At 33.5% G+C, this 22,761-nt stretch overlaps 1 protein-coding gene, 1 non-coding gene and 1 pseudogene across 2 annotated transcripts in view; 2 read left to right on the top strand and 1 right to left on the bottom strand.

Annotated features, from left to right (window-relative positions):
• The window catches only part of Cfap47 (cilia and flagella associated protein 47), a 205,726-nt gene that overhangs the window by 83,615 nt on the left and 99,350 nt on the right, over positions 1-22,761 (top strand). Inside the window, exons 31-37 of the mRNA XM_048335454.1 lie at positions 2,237-2,318; positions 3,475-3,603; positions 9,229-9,421; positions 17,015-17,112; positions 17,386-17,502; positions 20,347-20,481; positions 21,791-21,906. Coding sequence (XP_048191411.1) covers positions 2,237-2,318; positions 3,475-3,603; positions 9,229-9,421; positions 17,015-17,112; positions 17,386-17,502; positions 20,347-20,481; positions 21,791-21,906 — 870 coding nt within the window. The remainder of the gene's footprint in view (positions 1-2,236; positions 2,319-3,474; positions 3,604-9,228; positions 9,422-17,014; positions 17,113-17,385; positions 17,503-20,346; positions 20,482-21,790; positions 21,907-22,761) is intronic.
• On the top strand, positions 10,280-10,397 carry LOC125344402. Its single transcript, XR_007209525.1, has one exon. It is a non-coding gene; the product is annotated as a small nucleolar RNA SNORA41 (small nucleolar RNA).
• LOC125344438 lies at positions 18,527-18,618 on the bottom strand (annotated as a pseudogene).

The following is a 22,761-nucleotide window of genomic DNA, read 5'->3' as shown; positions in this document are numbered from 1 at the left end:
ATCTCCCATTTTACTGGCTTTATGTTTTATTTAAGCTCTCAGTAGCATTTGATTGGACTGATCACTTATACTTGAAGTCCTATCTCAACTTTGATTATAATAAATGATTCTAGCTGGGTGTTAGTGGCTCATGCTTGTAATCCTAGCTATTCAGGAGGCTGAGATCTGAGGATCACGGTTCAAAGACAGCCCAGGCAGGAAAGTCTGTGAGACTCTTATCTGCAATTAAACACCAGAATATTGGCGCTGTGGCTCAAGTGGTAGAGTACTAACCTTGAGCTGAAGAGCTAAAGGACAGCGCCTAGGCATAGAGTTCAAGCCCCGGGATGGCCAAAAGAGGAGGAGGAGGTGGAGGAATTCTAGTTTCTTCATATACCTCTCAGTTGTCTTTGTTTTATACTACAAGATTCCAATATAATATAGCTTAATTATATTCTTACAAAGGTTTTAGTTTGCTCATTTCTTCTCAAATATAGTGTTATATTAAAATAAAACTTTGTGCAGGACTTCTGTGATTCAAATACAATGACAATTTATAGGAATTATATACGTTAGGGTAAGAACTGCCTGAGAATCAGAGTAATGTTGCTCAATTTCCAAACATATAATGCAGCATTTTTTCCACTTGCTTAGAGTGGTCCAGGATTACAACAAAATGAACAGCCCTAGAACTGTGCTCACTGCTTCTACCTCCACAAATTTCCTTCCTCATGTATCTTTAAATTCCTTGCTTCTATCTTCACTGGTTGAATTTTTCAGCATCATCTTGAGCTTTCTTTTTCACCCTTGTTTCTTAGTAATTACAGGAGTGTACACTTTTGAAGATGCCTCTCCAATGGAACACTAGATGCAATATTTTTCTGTTTTCTTGTTGAGGCATGTTCTGTGTTCATTAAATTAATTAAACTAAAGGACACAAAACCTTTTATAAAATCAAAAACAGACGAATTCATGAGACTTATTTCCAATTAATCAGCAAAATATTTGACTAGAATTGTGACTTATGTGACAATGCCCCGGCCATGAATGAAAAAGTTGAGTTCTGAGTCAAAGACCTTGTTCCAGGAAAAAAAGAAAAAGAAGGGAGAAAGAAAAGGAATTTCTTTTGCAGTGAAAATGAAGCAGATAGGTAAATAGAAAAATTGTAGGTTTTTGAAATGGATTACATAATACAAACAGATATTTACCACAAAATACTATCACAAACTTACATAATAAAAATTCCTTAATTTTGGATGTCTCTTTGGAAAAATTTAATTATGGACTGCCTTATATTTAGAGTTTTCTTTTTTATATTTATTTATTTATTTATTTTTAGATGTAGCCTCTCTTTTTTTAATGTTTATTTTTTCTCATTTATTGTCAAAGTGATGGACAGAGAGGTTACAGTTTCATACGTTAGGCCTTGGGTACACAGCCATATGTGATAATAGTTCTTCAGTAAACATTAGAATAGTTAGAGAACTAATGAGCTATTTGATACTTCTGTTGTATGCAAAATTTTCCAGATTAAAAAATATATAATGCTATAACAACAATAAAATTGTTATTTTATTGACAACAGAGACTATTAATGATTCTCAGTATAGTATATGTAAGTGTGGGGTTTTAGGTACTTAGAAAATACTTTCTCATCAATTAGATATTTAAAGGTCATTTGTGATTTTAAAAGTCATGTGCTATTTTATTATTTAGGGAAGTATAAAAAATTAAAATTCAAAAATTAAAATTCAATCCATATAAAAAGAATATATTGGCTGGGAATGTGGCTTAGTGGTAGAGTGCCTGCCTTGCATGCATGAAGCTCTGGGTTCTAGTCAACAGTACCACATAAACAGAAAAGGATAGAAGTGGTGTTTTGGCTCAAAGGGTAGAGTGCTAACCTTGAGCAAAAGAAGCTCATGGACAGTACCTAAGCCCTGAGTTCAAGCCCCTGGACTCTCAATAAATAAATAATAAAAAGCATATTATTGAATATATTTTTGTTGATAGTGGAGTTTGAAGTCAGGGCTGGCACAGCCACCTAAGACACATCTCCATAGCCTTTTCTGTTTATGGCTTTGGAGATGTAGTCCAAAGAACTTTTCTGCCCAGGCTGGTCTTGAATCACAGTCCTCTACATTTCAGCCTCCTGAAAAGCAAAAATTATAGACATGTGCCACTGGTGCCTAGTTATTATTGAAATAATTTACTTGAAGATCACTGCCAATAATCAAGTTTTTCCGTTTAATTTCAGTGCTCAGGGAGGATGTATATCTCATATACTTCCAGAATTTTTGTTTGATCCGGACGATTATAAGAGGTGGCTTAAAATAATGGTAAGAAAATATAATTTCTAGGAAGAACCTGCACAGTTATTGAATTTACTAACATGTAATCTTTATTAAAAGATTCCATTTTGGAGTCATAGATTTTTTATATCTGGAACACCCTAAAACTTAAGTATTTTTGGGTAGCTCATATTATTTTGTGTGTGCATATATCCAATATTCTATTGTTTTATGCAAAAAAATCTATTATGTGGCTTTCCTGAACGTAATTGCTTTTAGGAGAGGACTTGTAAATAGAGTTATATGAGTTTATACAAATTTCAATAATTCATATCTTCAATTTCACCACCAATTATTGTTCCCTTTCCTTGGTTTTAAGGGAAAATAGGGATAAATTAAGAAATAAGTAGTTACTCAAAATACAGTTTATTTTATGACAATCTATTGAGAAAGGATATAGTTTTTAAAGAGGTCAAAAACCTAAGTGAGTGGGCTCTAGCAGTAGTGCTATAACTACAATCACATGCTTTGAGAGAGAGAGCCATGAGGCTTTTCATCAGCTCTGCACTGTTTTTCTTTTTATTACTTTTTTTTGCCATCCTAGGGCTTGAAAACTGGGCCTGGACACTGACTCTGACCTTCTTTGGATAAAATCTAGTGCTCTATCCCTTGAGCCACAGCCCTACTTCTAGCTTTTTCTGAGTAGTTTGTTGGCAATAAGGGTCTCATGGACTTTCTTGCCTGGGCTGGCTTTTAACCACGATCCTCAGAGCTCAGCCTCCTGAGTAGCTAGGATTATAGGAGTCAGCCACCAGTGCCTGGCCTAAGTCTTTATGGGTCAATATAAAGGTCTGGTTCCTCTTGGCCTCAAAGCTCAATGGAACTTTGCATCTTTTTTCTGCCTTGTCTACTACAGAATGAGTAGTAGACAGGGAAGATAAGTGAAGTGATCACCAATAGCCTAAAGGAGTGACTTCATGCTATGGAATATTACTTCTGTTGATAATTTCTACTTTTAGCATTTGATAGCTAGAGAGCTGACATATGATAGCTAGAGCTTTGATGCATGTATGAAAAGGGCATGAATTATTTTTTTGTAAATGGATTCTTCTGCTGTATGGCTAAATTTACATTTCCATTTCCCTTGAATATTAACTTGTGCTGTAATATTTTATTTCTTTTCTAAATGTAATATTTTTTAAAGTCTTCCAATGATGCCAGAGTTCTGAGTTCCTCTGCACCTATGGGGAAATGTCCTGTAACTATAGATATGAAAAAATTTGAAGGCTGGAGTAAATGGGCATGGACAGATGTTTTCCTGCAGACATACAAGGTAACTCTCCCATTTATGTTTGATGTAATTTGCTTTATCCACATAAATAATATTTTGACTCAAGAATAGGCAGTATCTGCTCTGTGGAAATACATACTGCAAAACGAATGGTTTAGAGCTATTCTAAGTGTCCATTTTCTCAGGGAAATAAAAGAGCAGGTAAAAGAGTAGTGGAGCATGAGGAAATATATTTAAGAATGTCACCTGAAAGGTGCATCATTTCAATTTCATATTCCATTGGTCAGAATTTAGTCATTTCAGTAAATTTTATTATTCCTCACAAAGTACTATGTTCCTTGATGAATGACTACATCTTTGGAACTGATAGGAGAGGTCAAGGATGACAGTTTCTTACTTGGTAATTAAGAGGACTTTGATTCAAGTGAAGACAAGGGGAAAACGGGATTTGTGGGAAAGAGGTTGCAGAAGGTATAACATGGCAAGACAACATGATAAATTAATTTAGCTCTGCTGTGTGTAGAGTGTATCCATTAGTCTGTAGTCTCAATTTTGCAGCACAGATTGAGTTTCTTTTCATTACTTCGGTGGTAAAAGTCATAGGAACAATAAAGATCCTCCTAGATCATCTACAGCGCTGTGTTGTTCTGGGTTCCAGCCATATATTACAGCAGAAATGGATCAACGATTTTATATGAAAAAGCAAATGATATTGCTTAAATATATTTCACAGAATAAGTGGAAGTTTGTGATTTTTTTCAGAAATCATTTTAGATTCTGACTGTCACATACTGATAGCCCATGCTTACATTGGAGGATTCAATTTGTTAGTTCTTCCTGGTTAACAAAGTAACAGGATATAGCTTATTTCACCAAATTTGCTTATGTAGTGATAACTTCTGTTTCTTAAATTTGCACACTTAATTGTAGTTGCTATGCCTTATATTTTCAAATGACAAAAATGATTTGATGTGTAGGTAATAAAAGCATAAAAAGTGGGAAACACTTGCTGGGCACTGATGGCTCTTGCCTGTAGAGCTGAGGATTGTGGTTCAAAGCCAGCCAAATAGGAAAGTCCTTGAGATTAGTATCTCCCAGTAATCATCAAAAGCTGGGAGAGGAACTGTGGCTCAAGGGGTAGAGCACTAACCATGAGGGAAAAAAGTCAGGGACTGTGCCCATGCCCTGAGTTCAAGCCCTAGGATAGGCATAAAATAAGTGGAAATACTAACATAACCCTCAAAAACAAAATATGATTTTAAATGTAAATATAAATCAGGTTCTCAAATGAACAGTATGGAGGAATGTATGTACTAAGAGGTATAAATGTGATGGTGGTCGTTTATATAAAACTTGGGAACAAATATCAGAGATAAATAGCTGAAGAAGTTTTTTTTTGTTTGCTTTTTCATTATTTTCCGGTGTGCAGTCACAACTCTTTTCTACAATAAGATATTTTTCAAATAAGGAAATAGTCTTTCGTATTAAACATTTTATTCAAATTAGTTTAAAATCTTTATAAAATAATAAAATCAAATTATTTGTTCTGTGGGTAGGGTGAGACCACCAAATCTTCAGATATTGTCTACAATAGTTTTTACATGACTTATGTGTGCAGAACAATATTGAACTCATTACTTGACATATGTAACTGTAACCCCTCTGTCCATCACCTTTATGGCAAAATTTAAATAAAAAAATAAAAAGACCAATATTGAACATGGGACTCAGTAAGTTTCCCTTGTAGTTAGTGCTCAAACATTTTGATTCTTTTTTTAGTTTGGATAGTTTTTCTTTATTCTCTTGGTATATGGCTGCTATGTTACTTGCTTGTTGCTGTTATCAGTGTGCCTACTTACAGTACTAGGTTTTCCTATTACACATTTTCTGGCCTAAGAAAGCAGATATTTATACTTACTGAATTTGTCTATGAGGAAGGGATTTGTGTTGAGCTGGATTATATAGGGAAAGTTGGGAGGCCAGACCACAGCAGATGGGGAAGTGATCTCAAAGCCTGGCATCCTTTACTGACTCACAGTCAGGCTATTGACAGGTGAGTACTGGTTTCAGGTAGTTGAAGAGGAAGCAGAGAGGGGCTATTCTTGGCAGACTTAACACTAATGAAAAGTTTCCACATGAATTTTTATGAAGTAAAAGGAAGAAAATAGCTTGTGCTTTTGAGATGCCAAAGATTGTAGCTCAGAGTATTTATACATGCAAACACTATATATTTGAATTATGTATCATGACCTGAAATATGTATTTTCTGTCTTGTTTCTATGACATTTTGTCCACATAGGTAAGATATGGGTAGATGAGTTGTTCCTGTATGCGCTTTGTTTTTCTTTTTTCATTGTTTCAAGATAAGAGTCCATAGTATGCATCATATTCTTAAATCTACTTTACCCATCCATAATTGAAGACACCATCACTCTTTAAATCCTTCCTGAATGTTTCCTTTCATAGGACTCTTCAGGACTGTAGGAGACATGAGCTCATTGCCCCCTGGTTGGTAGTTCCAAATATACCTTTGACCATACGCTAACATATGCTGGGAATGTTGTCCTTTGCATCCTTGGGTACATATGGCCTAGTCTACTTCACTTAATACTATCAGTAGACTTTGAATGTCAACTTGCTAACACAGCTTAGGTAATAACACAAAAGCCTTAGGGAAAACAAGGCAGTTGTGGCTCAAAAGTGTAGATTCCATTGTCCGACTCACTGTTTATTCAATTCAACAACATTCACAAAAGTTAAAGCCTCAGAGCATGTACAATTTCATTGAATGAAACCTTCCAAGTTTGAAGACATTGTGGTTTTGTAGTTACACGGCATCCTCAGGGTAATGAATAATCACTCATTGATTCATACACTATCTTAACAATGACATATGACATATTGGTTTGATTTCTCAATTTGGACATCCTGAAAATTTACTTTTGCAAATTCCTTGAGTTAATTATATAAAATACCTCAACTAAATGTTAAATGATCAGACATTCCTAAATCTAAAAGAAAAGTAAAAAACCAGCTATCTTCCTCCTAGGCAACATAGGTCTATTTGAGATGATTCTTCAGAAGAAATCCTTTTAATAGAGATTTTCTTAAGAGATTTATTGAAAATTTATTATTATTATTTTTTTTTGCCAGTCCTAGGATTTGGACTCAGAGCCTGAGCACTGTCCCTGGCTTCTTTTTGCTCAAGGCTAGCACTCTGTGACTTGAGCCACAGCGCAACTTCTGGCCATTTTCTATATATGTGGTACTGGGGGAATCGAACCCAGGGCTTCATGTATATGAGTCAAGCACTCTTGCCACTAGGCCATATTCCCAGCCAATTTATTGAAAATTTAATGATGAAAATTATCTTTCTATGCCAACACATTTTGAGATAATGTATAATTAAAAATTATCAGTAGCATATTGCATTGAAACGCCTTTGTGCAACTAAAGATTAATTAAAAATTGTCATTGAGAAGCAATAAGCAAAATATAATGCCAAAACTCATATGGCAATGATATCATTGATGGATAGTATTTAATACCTGTAAATATGTATTATTAGTAAGAGTTTTTTAAAATTATCTTTAAGAAGTTGTACAAAAGGATTTTGATCAGTGTCACCCCTTTCATCATTCTCCCCCATCTTTCCCAATCCCATACATCCCCTCAATTTTCCTTGTTTAGTAACTGTGATTCTTACTTTATATCTAATATATACTCAATTGTGATATTTTGTTCTTACATGTAGGTGCTCTGTTACAAATCTCTCAAATTTCTTGAATTAGATCTTTAAAAAGATGAATATGTGAACCAATTTTTGTGAAAGCAGGAAAGTATAGACCACTAAAACCAAGTTACCTAAATTTGATTGATCCTACTATAATACCCATTCAATTTCTTCAACTCACACTTTAAGTAGTTTTGACGTTAAGGAACATAGTACATTTTCCCAAAATGTATTTGATTTTAATATAAATAAGTCTTGTACTTTCCATATTTATTCCTTATTTCCTTTTTAGCAATTCATTCTCAGAGTATTTGATGGGGCTTACTAGTCTGTAGCTCAGTGAAAACTAACAGTCTTTCATTTTTAAGAGTTTAATAAAGCATTTCTATAGAATTAGGCACTCAGGATGGTGGTTCTTTCTTTACTAGAGGCTACATTCATGCCCCTGTACGTCCGTCATTAAATCTGAGTTTTGAGTCAAGGTTCACTTGCAGACCTTATTTCCTTTGCAGAGGAGATTTGACAGATAATAGATGAATCCTTAGTCAGCTCAGATCATTAGACCAAAACATTTATCTCATCAGATATGCTCAGACATTTTTATCATTTAATATTCCCTAGAAAGGGGTAGGAGTTCAACTGATTTGTACTGGAAAAAAATGGATCTAAAAGCCCTTTTGAAACATAAGACATCTTAGATGACATAACTGCCAGAATAAAAGCAGGCAGTCCCTTTACACTTCTTCCAAAAAGGCAGTTCACATTTTGTTGATGATCATTCTCACTAGACATATGCCAGAAAAATTCTCAACTCACTAATGGGTTCTTGATAAAATTAAAAAAAAAAGTTCTCATAGTAAGAAGCAAAATAAAAACAGTTTAGGGACCCTGATATGTATCTTAATGATTTTTAAATTATAAGCATTTGGGACAGCAATTAGCATAGATATGCATACTACTTAGAGAAATGACTATTTTCCAAAGCAGTAATTTATATTCTTGACCATTAAAGTCCATTTGGGATTCTCCTAGAAGGAGACTGTTAGACAAATATTTGAGTTCAAGTCATTTTGTCCAGAGGTGATCCCAACATGCAAGAATAGTAGGGAACTGAAACAGAGAATATAATGAAGGTAATAATAGATGTGGCTTCAAGCAAGTTTCTTATGGCAACTGGGTCTCAATTTCCTGGAGTTCTATGAGAGATATTACAGAATACATCTGAGTTTAATCCCCATGGGGTAGTGAGGAAACTGGAATATTTAAGTACCAATTCCATGATCATTTTCTGTGAAGGGCTGCTTCTGGGATCCTTATCCCTGGTGCTTCTGGCTTTCATTCTTTTTCCTTCACATACTCTCTAACATCTCTAATGTGTTTGATTTGAATTGTGCTCCTCACATCCATTTCAATAGGAACTCTTATTAAATCTTTTAATTGTATTTTTCTTCTGAGACAAGATTGCACTATGCAAGTCAGGTTGGCCTTGAACTCATTATCTTCTTACCTCAGTCTGCCAGATGCTGGAACTACAACTGTGTGCCATCCTGGCCAGCTTTCTGAAGTTTGACTTTTTAGTTTCATTATCTGGTTAAGAAATAAGAAAAGCATCTAGAGTTTGTGTCGTTTAAATGAACAGATCTGCTTCCACATGTAATTGTATTTTTAAACTGGATAATCAGCTTCTTTTCATATATTACATAGTGTGGCATTCTGTAGACTAAACGTTATAGAAATAAAAGTTAGATGTTCCTAATGACCATTAGTGGCATACATCTCATCTGTTCTTTTATCTCTGAATGGGTATATTTAAATAGCCAACATTGTCACCTTCCTTTATGTATCTACTTAACACATTCTATTTACTCTTCAAATAGTAATTTGTTAGCCTTTTATTTGAGTCTAATATAAATTATCTTTTTGCTCAATTTCAGGTGCTTGTTTTATCACGTATTGAACCTCATTACACCACTTCTGCACCTCACATAAACAAACAAAACTCACCGAAAATCAATCCTTGTTTTGGATCCAGCAACATGTATTCTAATTCTGAGAGGATTTTGCTTAGTTGGTTGAATACCAATTATGAGAATGTCCGACATATTATATGGAAAAAGTCTCAGAAAGGTAAGGACTTATTGTTTATTTAAATAAATTAAAAATATAATGCAGATAAGCCCTCTGAGAAGGAGAGGTGGTATTCTATAGTTTACATAAGGGGTATGTTTGTGTAAGTGCTTAAGCAATTTATCAAATGTTCTTTTTTTTTGAGGTAACAAACAGCACAAGTAATGTATCCAATGCCTAACGTATGAAATTGTAACCTCTCTGTACATCAGTTTGATAATAAAAATTTGAAAAAAATGTTCTTTTTTTGTGTTACTCAGCAGAATGACAGTGAGATTATATAATGTTGCAGTTCAGTTAGACTGTTAATATCAAATGAGAAATCAGATCAGTTTCTATGAATACCAATGCTTAGCTGATAGAATCAAGCAACCAGCTGTCAGGGACTGGTGTTCTTTTATCTCTTCAAAATTGTCAAATAAAATGTCTTAAGAATCATACTTACAATATAACTTCATTTGAATGAAACATTAGGACCTGTAAAATATGAAAAAAATCCATTGATTACTACTAACATTTATAAACAAATGTAAATAAAATTATACTTATTTATATTTAATTAAATTTTTCTGTATAGAAATAAAACAAATAAAATCTATAAATAAATGACATCGTATAATTTCAAAAAGCAGCAGTAGCCAACTGTAATTTTCTAATATGAACTAAGGTACAAGTTTCAGTAATAGAATCTGTCTGCCAATAGTTTACATATTATCAATGTATGTGACTTGTTAATTGTATATTGGATGACCTGACTCAGGACTGAGTCAGTATTGAATGATTTAGTATTGACCAAGGTTTTAAAGATGCACAACCAAAAAACTCAATGAAAAAAAATCCTTAAAAAAAAGAAGTGTCTTCCACAGGTACTGGCCTGCAGTTGTTCTTAATGGTAAAAGTTGTGGCATTCCTTTGTGGGAAAGAAACTGTTACACAGTTAAACACAGGAAGAGGGCATACAGTGTGACAGACACAAGAAAAAATAATAGAAATGTTAACTAATGGAGTTATTCATCTTTCATTTGAGAATTTGTTGGATGTTTCTGAATTATGTACAGTATACAATTTCTTCTATCCTTAATTGATTGACAGATATTTGTGTTATGTGCCTTTTCTTTCTATCATGAATAAGGTCATGATGAACATTTATATGTCCATTATGAATATGTTTCTATTTCTGAGAACCAGAAAGCTAAGGGAAATGTGGTTTTTAATACTATTGAGATATAATTCTGATACTACAAAATCAAAGCATTAAACTATATGACTAATACTTTTAAATATCTTGGTAGAATTGTGCAAACATTATCAAAATCTAATTTTTCAACATCTCTTAGTGGATGCAGCATACACCTGTTATCAGTTGTTTTTTCCTAGATCCTGGACAATATATATATATATATAATATTATATTATTGTTACTGTGGACTTAATATATTTGCCTATTTTTGATCGTATAGCACAAAGAACATTATAACATCCTGGGTTGACTGGCTTATTGTGAATTCCAATATATTTCCACGTTGTAGGATGTATCAATATTCCATTATTTTTCTTCTAATTGCCAGTACTTAAGGTTGAGCTCAAGGCCTCAAAATCCCTTGACTTGCTTCCTCATGGCTAGTGCTCTTCCACTAGAGCCACACTTCTAGTCCAGTATTTTGCTGCTTAATTAGAGATGGAGTCTCTTGGGTTTTTATTCCAGGGCTGGTTTTGAATGAAGATTCTCAGGTCTCACCATCTTCAGTAGCTCGGATTGGAAGCTTGAGCCACTGGTGCCAAGCTCATTCTTTTGCATGAGCAAATAATATTCTTCTTGAGTATCTATACCATACTTTAACAAGTAATCTGTACATGATCTTTTTTACATGCATAAATATTGCTACAGTTAACATTTGTTGTGGGAAAGTTTTGTTTACTTTGTTATTATTATATAAAGTAAAACAAATGGGTCCTCTAATATATTAATATTTAACATTTTGAAAAACATTTACTTTACCTTAAAAATGATCACAGCATTTTACATACTTAATACAAATATATGAAGAATTCCAGTTTCTGTGAATCCTCATAAGCACTTAACAATGTCTTGTCTTCTTGATACTATAGTCATTAGATGGCATGAAATGGTATCATATTTCTGTATAAAGTGTGTTACTTTAATGACTGATAATGTGTTAAACATTCAGTATAGTATCTTTTCAAAACATACTGTGCTTCAACATGGGATAATATAAGACTATCGTTGCCTTCTGTATAACTTGATTTTTTTCTAAAATTGGCTGACTTCTTTAGGCACTTGCTTGACTTTTTATTGGCATGTATTATATAAAGTATTTAGTTTCATGACTGCATTTTTATATATTAATATGTAATATATTGGCCATATAATCCTTCTATTATTTTCTCCCCTCTCCCTTCACTTTCATCCCTTTCTGTGTCCTTAATAGCCTCCCTTTAACTTTCACATATCATTTTTCCAAGTTCTACATCAAAGCAATATATATACATATATATACATATATGATACTTGTCATTTTGACTCATCTCTACTTTTCCATAGATGACATTGACATTATTTATGGCTTAGTAATAAATATGTATTTATTCATTTCTTTTATTCATTCTTCCATTGGTGACTACCTAGGCAGATTCCAGAAGTGATCTTGTAAATAGCAGTACAGCAAACATGAGTATGTAGTAAATTTGTAGTAAGTGGAATTTGATTTTTTTTAGTGTATACTTGGCGTGGCATTGCTGCATCATTTGGTAGCTCTAAGTTCTTATTTTACAAAGAATTTCAATACTGATTTCTATGGTGGTTATATTAATTTACGTTCCCATCAATACTATATAAAACTCTTCTTTTCCATATATTCTTTTCTTTTATTTTTTTCAGGCCTGGGGCTTGAACTTGGGGCCTGAGCACTGTCCTTGGCTTCCTTTTGCTCAAGGTAGCACTCTGCCACTTGAGCCACAGCACCACTTCCAGCTTTTTCTATATATGTGGTGCTGAGGAATCGAACCCAGGGCTTCATGTATATGAGATAAGCACTTTACCACTAGGCCATATTCCCAGCCCTCCCCCACCCCACACACATATATTCGTTCCAGTATTTTGTTTTTTTGATGAGACCCATTCTGATTCAGGAGACATGGAATCTTAGCATAGTTTTATTTTTTTTTCAGTATTCTAATAGACTTTATTTTTTTCGTTCCTCATTCCCCCCCTCTTGCGTCCCCCTTTCCCTTTCCCCCCATGAGTTGTTCAGTTCATTTACACCAAACAGTTTTGCAAGTATTGCTTTTGTAGTTAGCATAGTTTTAATTTGAATTTTCCTGATGACTAAAGATGAAGAAAGCTTTTTAGTGTTTTTTTTTTCAATTTCTAGTTCACTTGAAAAATTTGTTTGGTTGGATAAGAAAACTTTTAGGAGTGTCATAATAAAGTTCATTTGTGCATTCATTTATTGCTATTGGTGCTTGAACTCAAGGCCAATCACTATTTGGCTGTTTTAGAACTCGAACCACACCTCCTGCCTTGCTTTTTGCTAGTTATTTTGGAGATGAAATTACTTGGACTTTTATGCTTTTGCCAGCTTTGAACTGTGATCCAGATCTCTGTCTTCTTAGTAACTAGGATTGCAGATGTGGGAGATTGTGCCCAGCTTTGTTTTATTATTATTATTATTGTTGTTGTTGTTGTTATTGTTATTATTGCCAGTCCAGGGGCTTGGACTCAGGGCCTGAGCACTGTCCATGGCTTCTTTTTGCTCAAGGCTAACACTCTGCCACTTGAGCCACAGCGCCACTCCTGGCCATTTTCTGTATATGTGGTGCTGGGGAATGGCTTCTTATAGACGAGACAAACACTCTTGCCACTAGGCCATATTCCCAGCCCTGTGCCCAGCTTTAATTGCCCATTTTTATTGGATAATTTGCTCCTTAGATTTTTTATTTCAAAATATTTGGAAGAAAAGATTTGGATGTTCTCAACACAAAGAAATTATAAATGTTTTACCTGATGGATATGCTAATTATCTAAATTTGATTATCACACATTGTTTTCATGTACTGAAATGTTATGCTGTACCCCATAAATATATGTGATTATATGTGCTAACTAAATATTAAAATATTCTGAATGTACATACTAACAACACTTGTACAATCCCAAATGTCATAGACAACAGTGAATTGAAGAACTAAATTGGATGAAATTATATTATGTGAATTATTTCTCAATAAAGCTGTTATAAGGTATATTGTTATAATTGCTTAAAGTAGAATTTATATGCCAATTATGATATTTATAAAAATATGTGAATGTATTTACTCTTTCAGAGCATTAAATAATTAAAATTTATACTTAATAGCTATGTTCCCAATCCATATTACTCTTTAAGATTAGCACTTTCATTACTATTTAATATCTCTGTGTATCTGAAATAATGTAATTGTAAAAATGGAAGATGTAACTTCCAAGTTAAAAATGTTAAGAATATGTTGCGAATCACTTCAATTATGTGGTTTCTGACAAATAGTGAGTAAATTAGATTACTTTTTCCCTTTCCAAAACTCTAGGCTACCATTTCTCAAATTGCAATGTGAATGCAAACTGCCTGGGGGTTTTACTAAGCTGGTTTTATATTTCAATGAGTACTGAGTGAGTCCTAAATCCTACATTTCCAGTTAACATCCATTTGATGCCAGTTCTGCCAATTTGCTCAGATAACAAAACTTTGAGTGGCCTTTATCAATAGAGCCATCATTCAGAGAAAATCAACACCAAAGGGTAGTAAGCAACTGGCAGCAGCCTTGAATATAAATGACAAGACACAGGCATGGGGTTGGGAGATTAGGGAAGAGCTCTAAGGTTTTGTTTTTACTTCATTCCAACATTGTTATGGCTGATCACTGCCATTCTATTCTCCCCGAAAGTGATGTTAGGCAGCAGTAGTTCATGCCTACTGGTGTTTGATATGTAATATCAAAACAGTTCCAGTGTTGTGAAGGGTTGAATGAAAGTGGATGCCATTGGTTTCTATGTGGGGAAATAAAAACTAGAGAAAAAAATAAAACCTTTGTTCCACATTGCAGTGACAAATCCACACAGACAGCGAATCTCCAATTTTTCTTGAATTTTCTAGAAAGCTGTGCTTTCAGGGAAACAAAGTGCCTTTGTTTCAACAGAAGCCAAGCATGGGACAAAAGGAGATAATTGGAATGCTCATATGTGGTAGGCATGAATCATTGAGATAGGATAATTGGTGACTTGGTAGAGGCCAAGTATTCATTGAACAACAGGACATAAAGCCCCAAGGGGCCATAGTTTCAGATAGACAGCATTTGCCTGCAAGTCTTTTTGTACAAAGGAGTGACTCTGGAAAACATGTTCCACATAGTTCAGATTTGGAGTAGGAGAGTGGTGTTTAATAAGATTTTTATAATACTCTTCCATGATTAGATTGTAGTGCAGACCTTTGAGGACATTGATGGACTTGAAACTAGCCCTAAACTCTGAAGGCTAAATGCCTTTAAGGGAAATTACATTCTCTCTCTAGTATCTATACCAGATGATGATAAAACCTTTGTCTCTCACACACAATGTTAATTATGTGAAGTGATTAGCATGTAAATTAACATGATCATGAGAATCATTACACAAGGTATACTTATATCAAAAATCTCACATATATCTTAAGTACATACAATTTTACTTGTCAAGTATACCTCAAGAGAATTCAGAGAACTAACAATTCGGTTTTATTATCATTACTGTAGTATTATTACATCTTTTATAAAAGTTATTTATAAGTTTATGTCAGGAAATTATAACAGTTGTCTGTTACTTGAAAAATTCTTGTGATCTATGTTTACTACAATTTTTTGTAGAATAATATGTTATAGAGATCTTATAGAACTGTGTAATGTCAAAGCATCACAGGTGAAAATGTAACCAGTAGTTTTCTATGAAGTGTCTAAGACATTTGTGGTTCAAAACAACCTTATGTTCAGGGTATAAATCAAGTGGTTGAGCACTTGCCTAGTATACCCAGAGCCCTGGGTTCTATTCATAGCACCTCCAGCAAAGCCTACCATTTCTTGATTTGTGAAGTTCACATAAATGTCATGAACATGTCTTATCTTTCCTATCTTGGTTTCTTCATACCAGAAAATAAGAGTAAAGGAATTTGATGGTACTTATGGCTACTGCCCCCTTTTTGTATAAGGTAAGTTATCTAGAACTGAAGAATCTTGGACTTTTTATTTTGTGCTGGTCCTGGGGCTTGAATTCGGTGCCTATATACTGTCTCTGAGCTTTTGTAATCAAGGCTAATGCTCAACGATTTGAGCCACAGCTTCACTTGTACTATTTTTTTTTTACTAAGTAATTGGAAATAAGAGTTTCATAGACATTCCTTCGTGAGCTGGCTTCAAACTATAATCCTCAGATGTCATCCTCCTCAGTAGCCTGGATCACAAGTGTGAGCCACTGAAATTTCAATATAATCAATTATCTTGTGTTTGAAATCATCTGTCTACTTGTTTTAAGACAGTATTTCTAATATTTACTAAGTATCCAGATACTTGGACTTTTTTGTTCCAATCTCAACCATTTCTATTATTAATTATCTTTTTTGTTACTCTTTCATCTTATATATAACTTTGTTTTTGTTTGTGTGAGCCAATACTGGAACTTGAACTCAGTTGCTATCTCTTAGCTTTTCCATTCAAGGCTAGCACTCCACCACTTGAACCACAACTTTATTTATTTTATTATTTTATTTTTTTGACGTTTTATTTTTTTTAAATTTTTTAAGTTTTTATTATAAAACTGATGTACAGAGAGGTTACAGTTTCACACGTTAGGCATTGGATATATTTCTTGTACTGTTTGTTACCTTATCCCTCATACCCCCCTCCCCCCTCCCCCTGTCCCCCTTGAGGTGTTCAGTTCACTTACACCAAACAGTTTTGCAATTATTGCTTTTGTTGTTTCTCGTATTTTACCCTTTAATTTTATTTCAAACTTCTTCCCAGTTAATTGGAGATTAGTCCCATGGATTTTTCTGGAATGTCAAGCCACCTTTGTGTGGCTATATCTTTTGTCTTCTATAGATCAGTTCCGATTCTTTTAAGCCATAAATCTACATTCTTTTCAACACTCTCTATAGGTGTATGTATTTCTCCGCCCATCAGAGAACAGAGCGCTACTGAAACTGTAAGCAAGTAATAGCATGTTTGGGGCCCTCTTATTCATGCTTGTTGGTGAACACTTGGCAAAGATTTGAACATATAATAATTCAACAGAATTAGTTAATTCTGAAATATTAGACTTCTCTTTCAATAAAACATGATAGTGTATTTTTCATAATGCTTCATATTGCAATTAGGCTTGTAGTTACTATTTAAACTTTACAGATATATATAGTAGTATTAATATTCTTATGTTTATATTTTATTTTACTTTCTGAAATGTTTTTGGTTTTCTAAGAAAAGGTAAAGCATTCTTTGACCATTGCTCAAATTTCTACATCATTTCATCAAATAAGATACTGTTAAATCTATTCTGTTTCTTTTTCAAAATAGAATCTGTTCCTGGTGAGAGATGGATAATAAATTTTGATGTAGACCTTATAGATGGGCTCGTTTTTGCAACTTTGTTGGGATCTTATTGCCCATTTTTGGTAAGTGTCATTTCAATACACAGGAGTGTATTATTTTAGAGAACTTGATGTTTAACATTTGAATTAATTTTATTTAGAGCACTTCTTTTAAGTGTTTTAACCCAAATACTTGAATTTTGGTATAGCATTGACATTTTTTATTTTTGCATTTGGATTTTCATAATCTACTACAAATGTTAGGATTTCAATAATTCCTTGTTGAACAACAGACAGCATTTTAAAAGCAGAAGTTTTTATTCCATCAATAATAGGTTTGATTACTTTCTTTTTCAGATTGAACCTTATTTTGTACATATGTATACACAACCAGTACGTGCAGAGCACTATCTACACAATTGCCTAATTATTGTGAATAGTCTTCGTGAAATTAACTTTGACTTGAACATACAGGTGGGTCCTTTTTGGTACTACACATTCATATACACATTTTATGAGTTCTTTGTTTATTTGTACCATTATTAGTTCACAGATTTTAAATCTAAATTGAAACAAGCTTGTTCTTTAAGCATAGAAACTGAAATATGTCTCCTCAGAAATCTACTAGATATTTAAAAAATCATGTATAATTATTCCAAGTTGCATATCATTATCCAATTGATAGTATAATAATTATAGGAGAAATACACACTTGTATGCACATATTAGGGAAATACTTCTAGTCCACATATCAGAAACCATAAGAAGCAAGCTTGAGTACATTAACATACCCACAATCAAAAATGAAGCAAAAGGAAAAAAATTATTAGAATATAGATGTTGAATTATCTCCTGGTTGAATGTCACAAAGAAAAACAAATTAGCTAGTTCTGGGGCTTGAGCTCAGGACCTGGGCATTGTCCCTGGGTTCTTTTGCTCAAGAATAGAGCTCTACCACTTAAGCCACAGCTCCACTTCTGGCTTTTTAGTGGTTAGTAATTAAGAGTCTCACAGACTTTCCTTCCTAGGCTTGCTTTAAACCTTGATCCTCAGATCTTAGTTTTCTGAGTAGCTACAATTATAACTGTGAGTCACCAATGCCTGGCTTTTTTGCTTTGCTATTGCAATAACTATTTGTGTACAGACTGTAGTGCCTACATACATTTTATATGTATGCTAACCTGTAAGTAGTAACTTCATTTAGCCTTTCATACCACATTTTCAATAATAATAATAAAAATATATGCTATTTTATTTTTGCTTGTTAATTAGGATAATGAAATCATACATGATTTCTAATAGAAAAGTATATAAATTCAATAAATTATCAAGATGCATTTCTATTAAAAGATAACTGTTTGACTCACTTGATTAAATATCAGTGGAAATGTAGACCAAAATAAAGTTAGAAGGAGGATGTATTGGATTGTATTCATTGGTAGTACTGAGAGAAGTTTATTGCTTAGGAGAAATAGTGTGAACAGACTAGAGTATATGGAAAAAATGACATATATTAAGGATATTGCATGACTGATTTTTCTTCCATCCTTGTCAAGGGGAGTAATAACCTTCTCTCCTTTCATACAACACCTGATTTTTCTTAGTTGAAGTTTTATGGAAAACCATCTTCTCTTAAAATTATCACCTTCCTATAACACCGTGCTGGGAACCAAGCCTTTAACACGTGGGCATCTGAGGAACATTCAGCATCTAAACAATAGCAGTTTATTTCTCTTTTGTTAATACAATAGATAAGCAATATTTTCATAAAGGGAAAAGGACCAATTGATGCTCCTTGGATCAGATCCATATCTTGTGTTTTGTTTCTACTTTTGTTCTTATCACAAATGATTATTGAAGCATGAGGGACCATGGTCTCTCATAGAATACTGGTGAGAAACTTTGGGATTCTGTATTCATTTATATATTCCTCAAATCATAATTTCAAGCAGATTTCTATCCTGAAAAAACAGTAGTTTCCTTCTTGTTCTATTTTATTTTACTATCGCCTTTTCCCCAGGCACATCATCCCTTCATTGAAAAGACATGTTCATAGTTGACAAAGCCTTTCCTTCTTCCAAAGAATAAATGTGTATGAGGAAGTGTAAACTAACAGATGACCAGAAGGGCTATCAGTCGCTGAAAACAGCTGCCAAATTTCACAATCAAGTGCATAAAATATTAGATCTTAGCTAAGTCTATTTGCATTTCCAGGCTGGGTCCAGTTCATTTTCAGTTGTTAACTTGAGTATTTGAGTATGTGCCACTAAGTCAGAAAGTTTTCCATTTTGCGGAAATGCAGAGAGGTACCCAAAGACAAAAAAAAATTCACAAGTAAGGAACTGTCATTACCATTGTAAAGGTAGCTCTCCACATTTCCAATACTTAATTGCTATAAATACACTGTAAATAATCTTTCTACTTCCTCTACCTTTTTCTAAAAGCTAACAGGCTCTCCATAAATGGCTGGAAACCTGCCTTCTTTTGCTCTTGATTCTTCTTTTGGCTTCAATTTACATTTTGGTATGTTTGCTCTATGTGCTATTATTCCCCTGTACATTTGAATTTTATTTCCAATCAATTCTAAACACTTATCACTAATTTATCTCATTTATTGCTGTAGTTATCTTTTCCACTTTTGTAGCCTGTTCCAGCAAAGTACTTCTCTGTCTACTATCTATCTACCCTGTCAAAATGGAATCCTTCATTCTGGCATCCAGAGCCTTCACAGTATGACCCTAGAACTTATCATTACTTTTTGAAATTTCTTATCATATCCCTTACCTTATGCATGCTCCAATTTCTACTTTTTTCCTAACAAACATGGTGCTTCTCTATATCTTTGCCCTGGGATGCTAACTGTTCTGCTACAATACACCCTTTCCCTCATACTAGTCACAAGTTCTTTAAAGACCAAGCACTGTCTCCCATGAACCTTTGACTGAAAATATCTTATCATCTGTTTCTTCAGTGGTTGTTCTACTTGTCATTTTTCTTTCCTGAATTATATTATCCAGCATGATACTTTAGTCACTTCAGTCATTTTAGCTATTATATAGTATTCTCCCGAGCTCTGGCTCATTTTTATGTAGTCTTTGAGTTTTAGTGAGGCCCGTGTTCTATGTACAATATGTCTAAAGAGTCAATGACTCTTTTTTCAGAATAATGGTCTGTTTTCTATCTATATTTCAATATTGTCATTTTTGACATAATGTAAATGTCTTAAAGGAATCTAATGCTTGTATATGCTTTTTCCTCTTTTTTTTCTGTTTTTTTTCCTATGTGCCCTCTAATTTGTATTTCTTTTTTTGAAACTAGGCCACTGACATCTGTGACCCAAATCCTGTTTTGATGCTCATGCTTTGTGTTTACATGTATGAACGACTCCCTGCATTCCTCCCCAAGAGGGTGGTGCCCTTTCTTTGTACTCTATATGACACTGCAGTAGGCCAGGTAAGAGTATCTTCATGGCCAAAAGGCATAAAGAATTAAAGACTTAAAGAAGACTTAAAGAATTAAAGAGATTTTAAATGTTTCATTGTTAGCTCAAAAGTAACAAGAAGGCTGTATGTGGTTTGATCTTATTAAAAATGGAATACCCCTTTTCAAACTTAATTCTAAAAGGAAAGTAAAGGTAAAAAAAATGAAAACAATTTTCATTATAATCAACAAAAATTGATGATTTTAAAAAGAGGATGACTCCTTCCTTCTTATTCCCATTTTATGAAAAATAAATTTCTTCTCTAAAAGTTAATTTGCCACTTAACAAAATTTGTACTTTCTTAAGATTGCTTTAAATAATAATCAGTTGAAGATGTCATTGACAAGGGAGCTAACTACATACTTCTGATGCAAAACATACCCATATTTGATCTTCAGTGATCTAGTCTGGTGGTCCTCAATGACTGATATATGGATTTAGATAAAAATAAGGAATATTCAGATTTTTTTTGTCTCAAAGTATAGATGGCTTAATTTAGTAAAGAGAAAGTCTCCTATTCTAATGTATTTTCTGAGACAACATTTAGATATGATATTCTCTTGGTTCTTTTTATTTTTTTACTTTTGTCAGAGAAAAAACCCTCCAGATAATTTTCTTGACAATATTTATTGTGACAAGTTCCTAACTGCTAATAATATTCAAGGACTTTTGATACTAAATAGACTTGAGCTGCAATTATAATGGAACAGACTTTTGGCTTCAAAATAAAATTTTAGAAGAATTACAAGATGCTCCTTAAGCTATAAGGAGATAGTATCAATTACATTAAGTAGTGATTTATTATGGTTAACTCTTAAACACTCAGTGCTTAAGTAAACTGTCACATTTAGCTTGAAGCTAAGTCTTTAAATCTACAGTCCTTTCTACACTGAGCAGATAGACTAATCTTTTTTATAAATTGGATTATACAAGTTCTCTGTTAAAATCCTGCAATTGCATTTTCAAGGTCCAAGTTAAACTCCTCCATTAAGGGAAAAATGAAATGCAATTCATTAATTTAGGTCTTTAAGTCTGTGATGATCAGTTTATTTTCATCTCTCTCTTTGTTGAAAGCTTCTTCCTCCCCACTTTACATAAACTAAATAGATAAGCTACATAGAGGTGCTATCTTTAAATAAAAAGTCTAGAATATTACAGTGTACAATAAGAATTTATATTATTATTAGATTATAATTCTATTCAATAAAAGTCTTAAATATATGCAATCATATAGCTTTTAAATTCAACAATTTATTTGTGCCCTTTTCTACATCTACATAGATACTACTGAAAAATCCAAGCTCGAAAACTTTACTATATACTGCTACATTTGTTGGGAGAGATGCTACTGACTTCTCCCTTGCCCAGGAAGGGAATACTATTACAATTCTCCCAAAGTGAGTTGTTATTTAAAATTTTACTATATTGAGGATATTAACTCTAGACATTTAATGCTTTTTATAATTGTAAGAGAGTGACTTATATTTAGACAAATATGTAATGAAAGACAATAACTCAGAAATAAAACTTATATTTCTGAAATTATTATTAATTTTATTTATTTATTTATTTATTTATTTATTTATTTATTTATTTATTTATTTATTTATTTATTTTGCCAGTCCTGGGCCTTGGACTCAGGGCCTGAGCACTGTCCCTGGCTTCCTTTTGCTCAAGGCTACCACTCTACCACTTGAGCCACAGCGCCACTTCTGGCCATTTTCTGTATATGTGGTGTTGGGGAATCGAACCCCGGGAATCGAACCCAGGTCTTCAAGTATACGAGGCAAGCGCTCTTGCCACTAGGCCATATCCCCAGCCCTATTAATTTTATTTTTAAAAAACAATCCTACTGGCATAAACAGCAGTGTTTTAGTATGCATTTAATTTTAATTAATTTAAATGTGTGTAGACCATCAAGGTAGGATTATTTTCTACATTTTTCCTGCAGCAATCAGAACTATTACACATCAAATTATACATTTTTTTTCTCAAATTTTTATTATCAAACTGATGTACAGAGAGGTTACAGTATCATACGTTGGGCATTGGATACATTTCTTGTACTGTTTGTTGCCTTGTCCCTCATGCTCCCCTCCCTCCCCCCTTTCCCCCCCCCCCAGGTGTTCAGTTCACTTACACCAAACAGTTTTGCAAGTATTGCTTTTGTAGTTATTTCTCTTTTTTTACCCTGTGTCTCTCAAATTTGGTATTCCCTTTGGATTTCCTACTTCCAATACCAGTAAACACGG

The sequence above is a fragment of the Perognathus longimembris genome, chromosome 28, assembly GCF_023159225.1.
Source record: "Perognathus longimembris pacificus isolate PPM17 chromosome 28, ASM2315922v1, whole genome shotgun sequence".
In the NCBI taxonomy this organism is placed as follows: Eukaryota; Metazoa; Chordata; class Mammalia; order Rodentia; family Heteromyidae; genus Perognathus; species Perognathus longimembris.
This window is presented reverse-complemented; position numbering and strand designations above follow the sequence as displayed.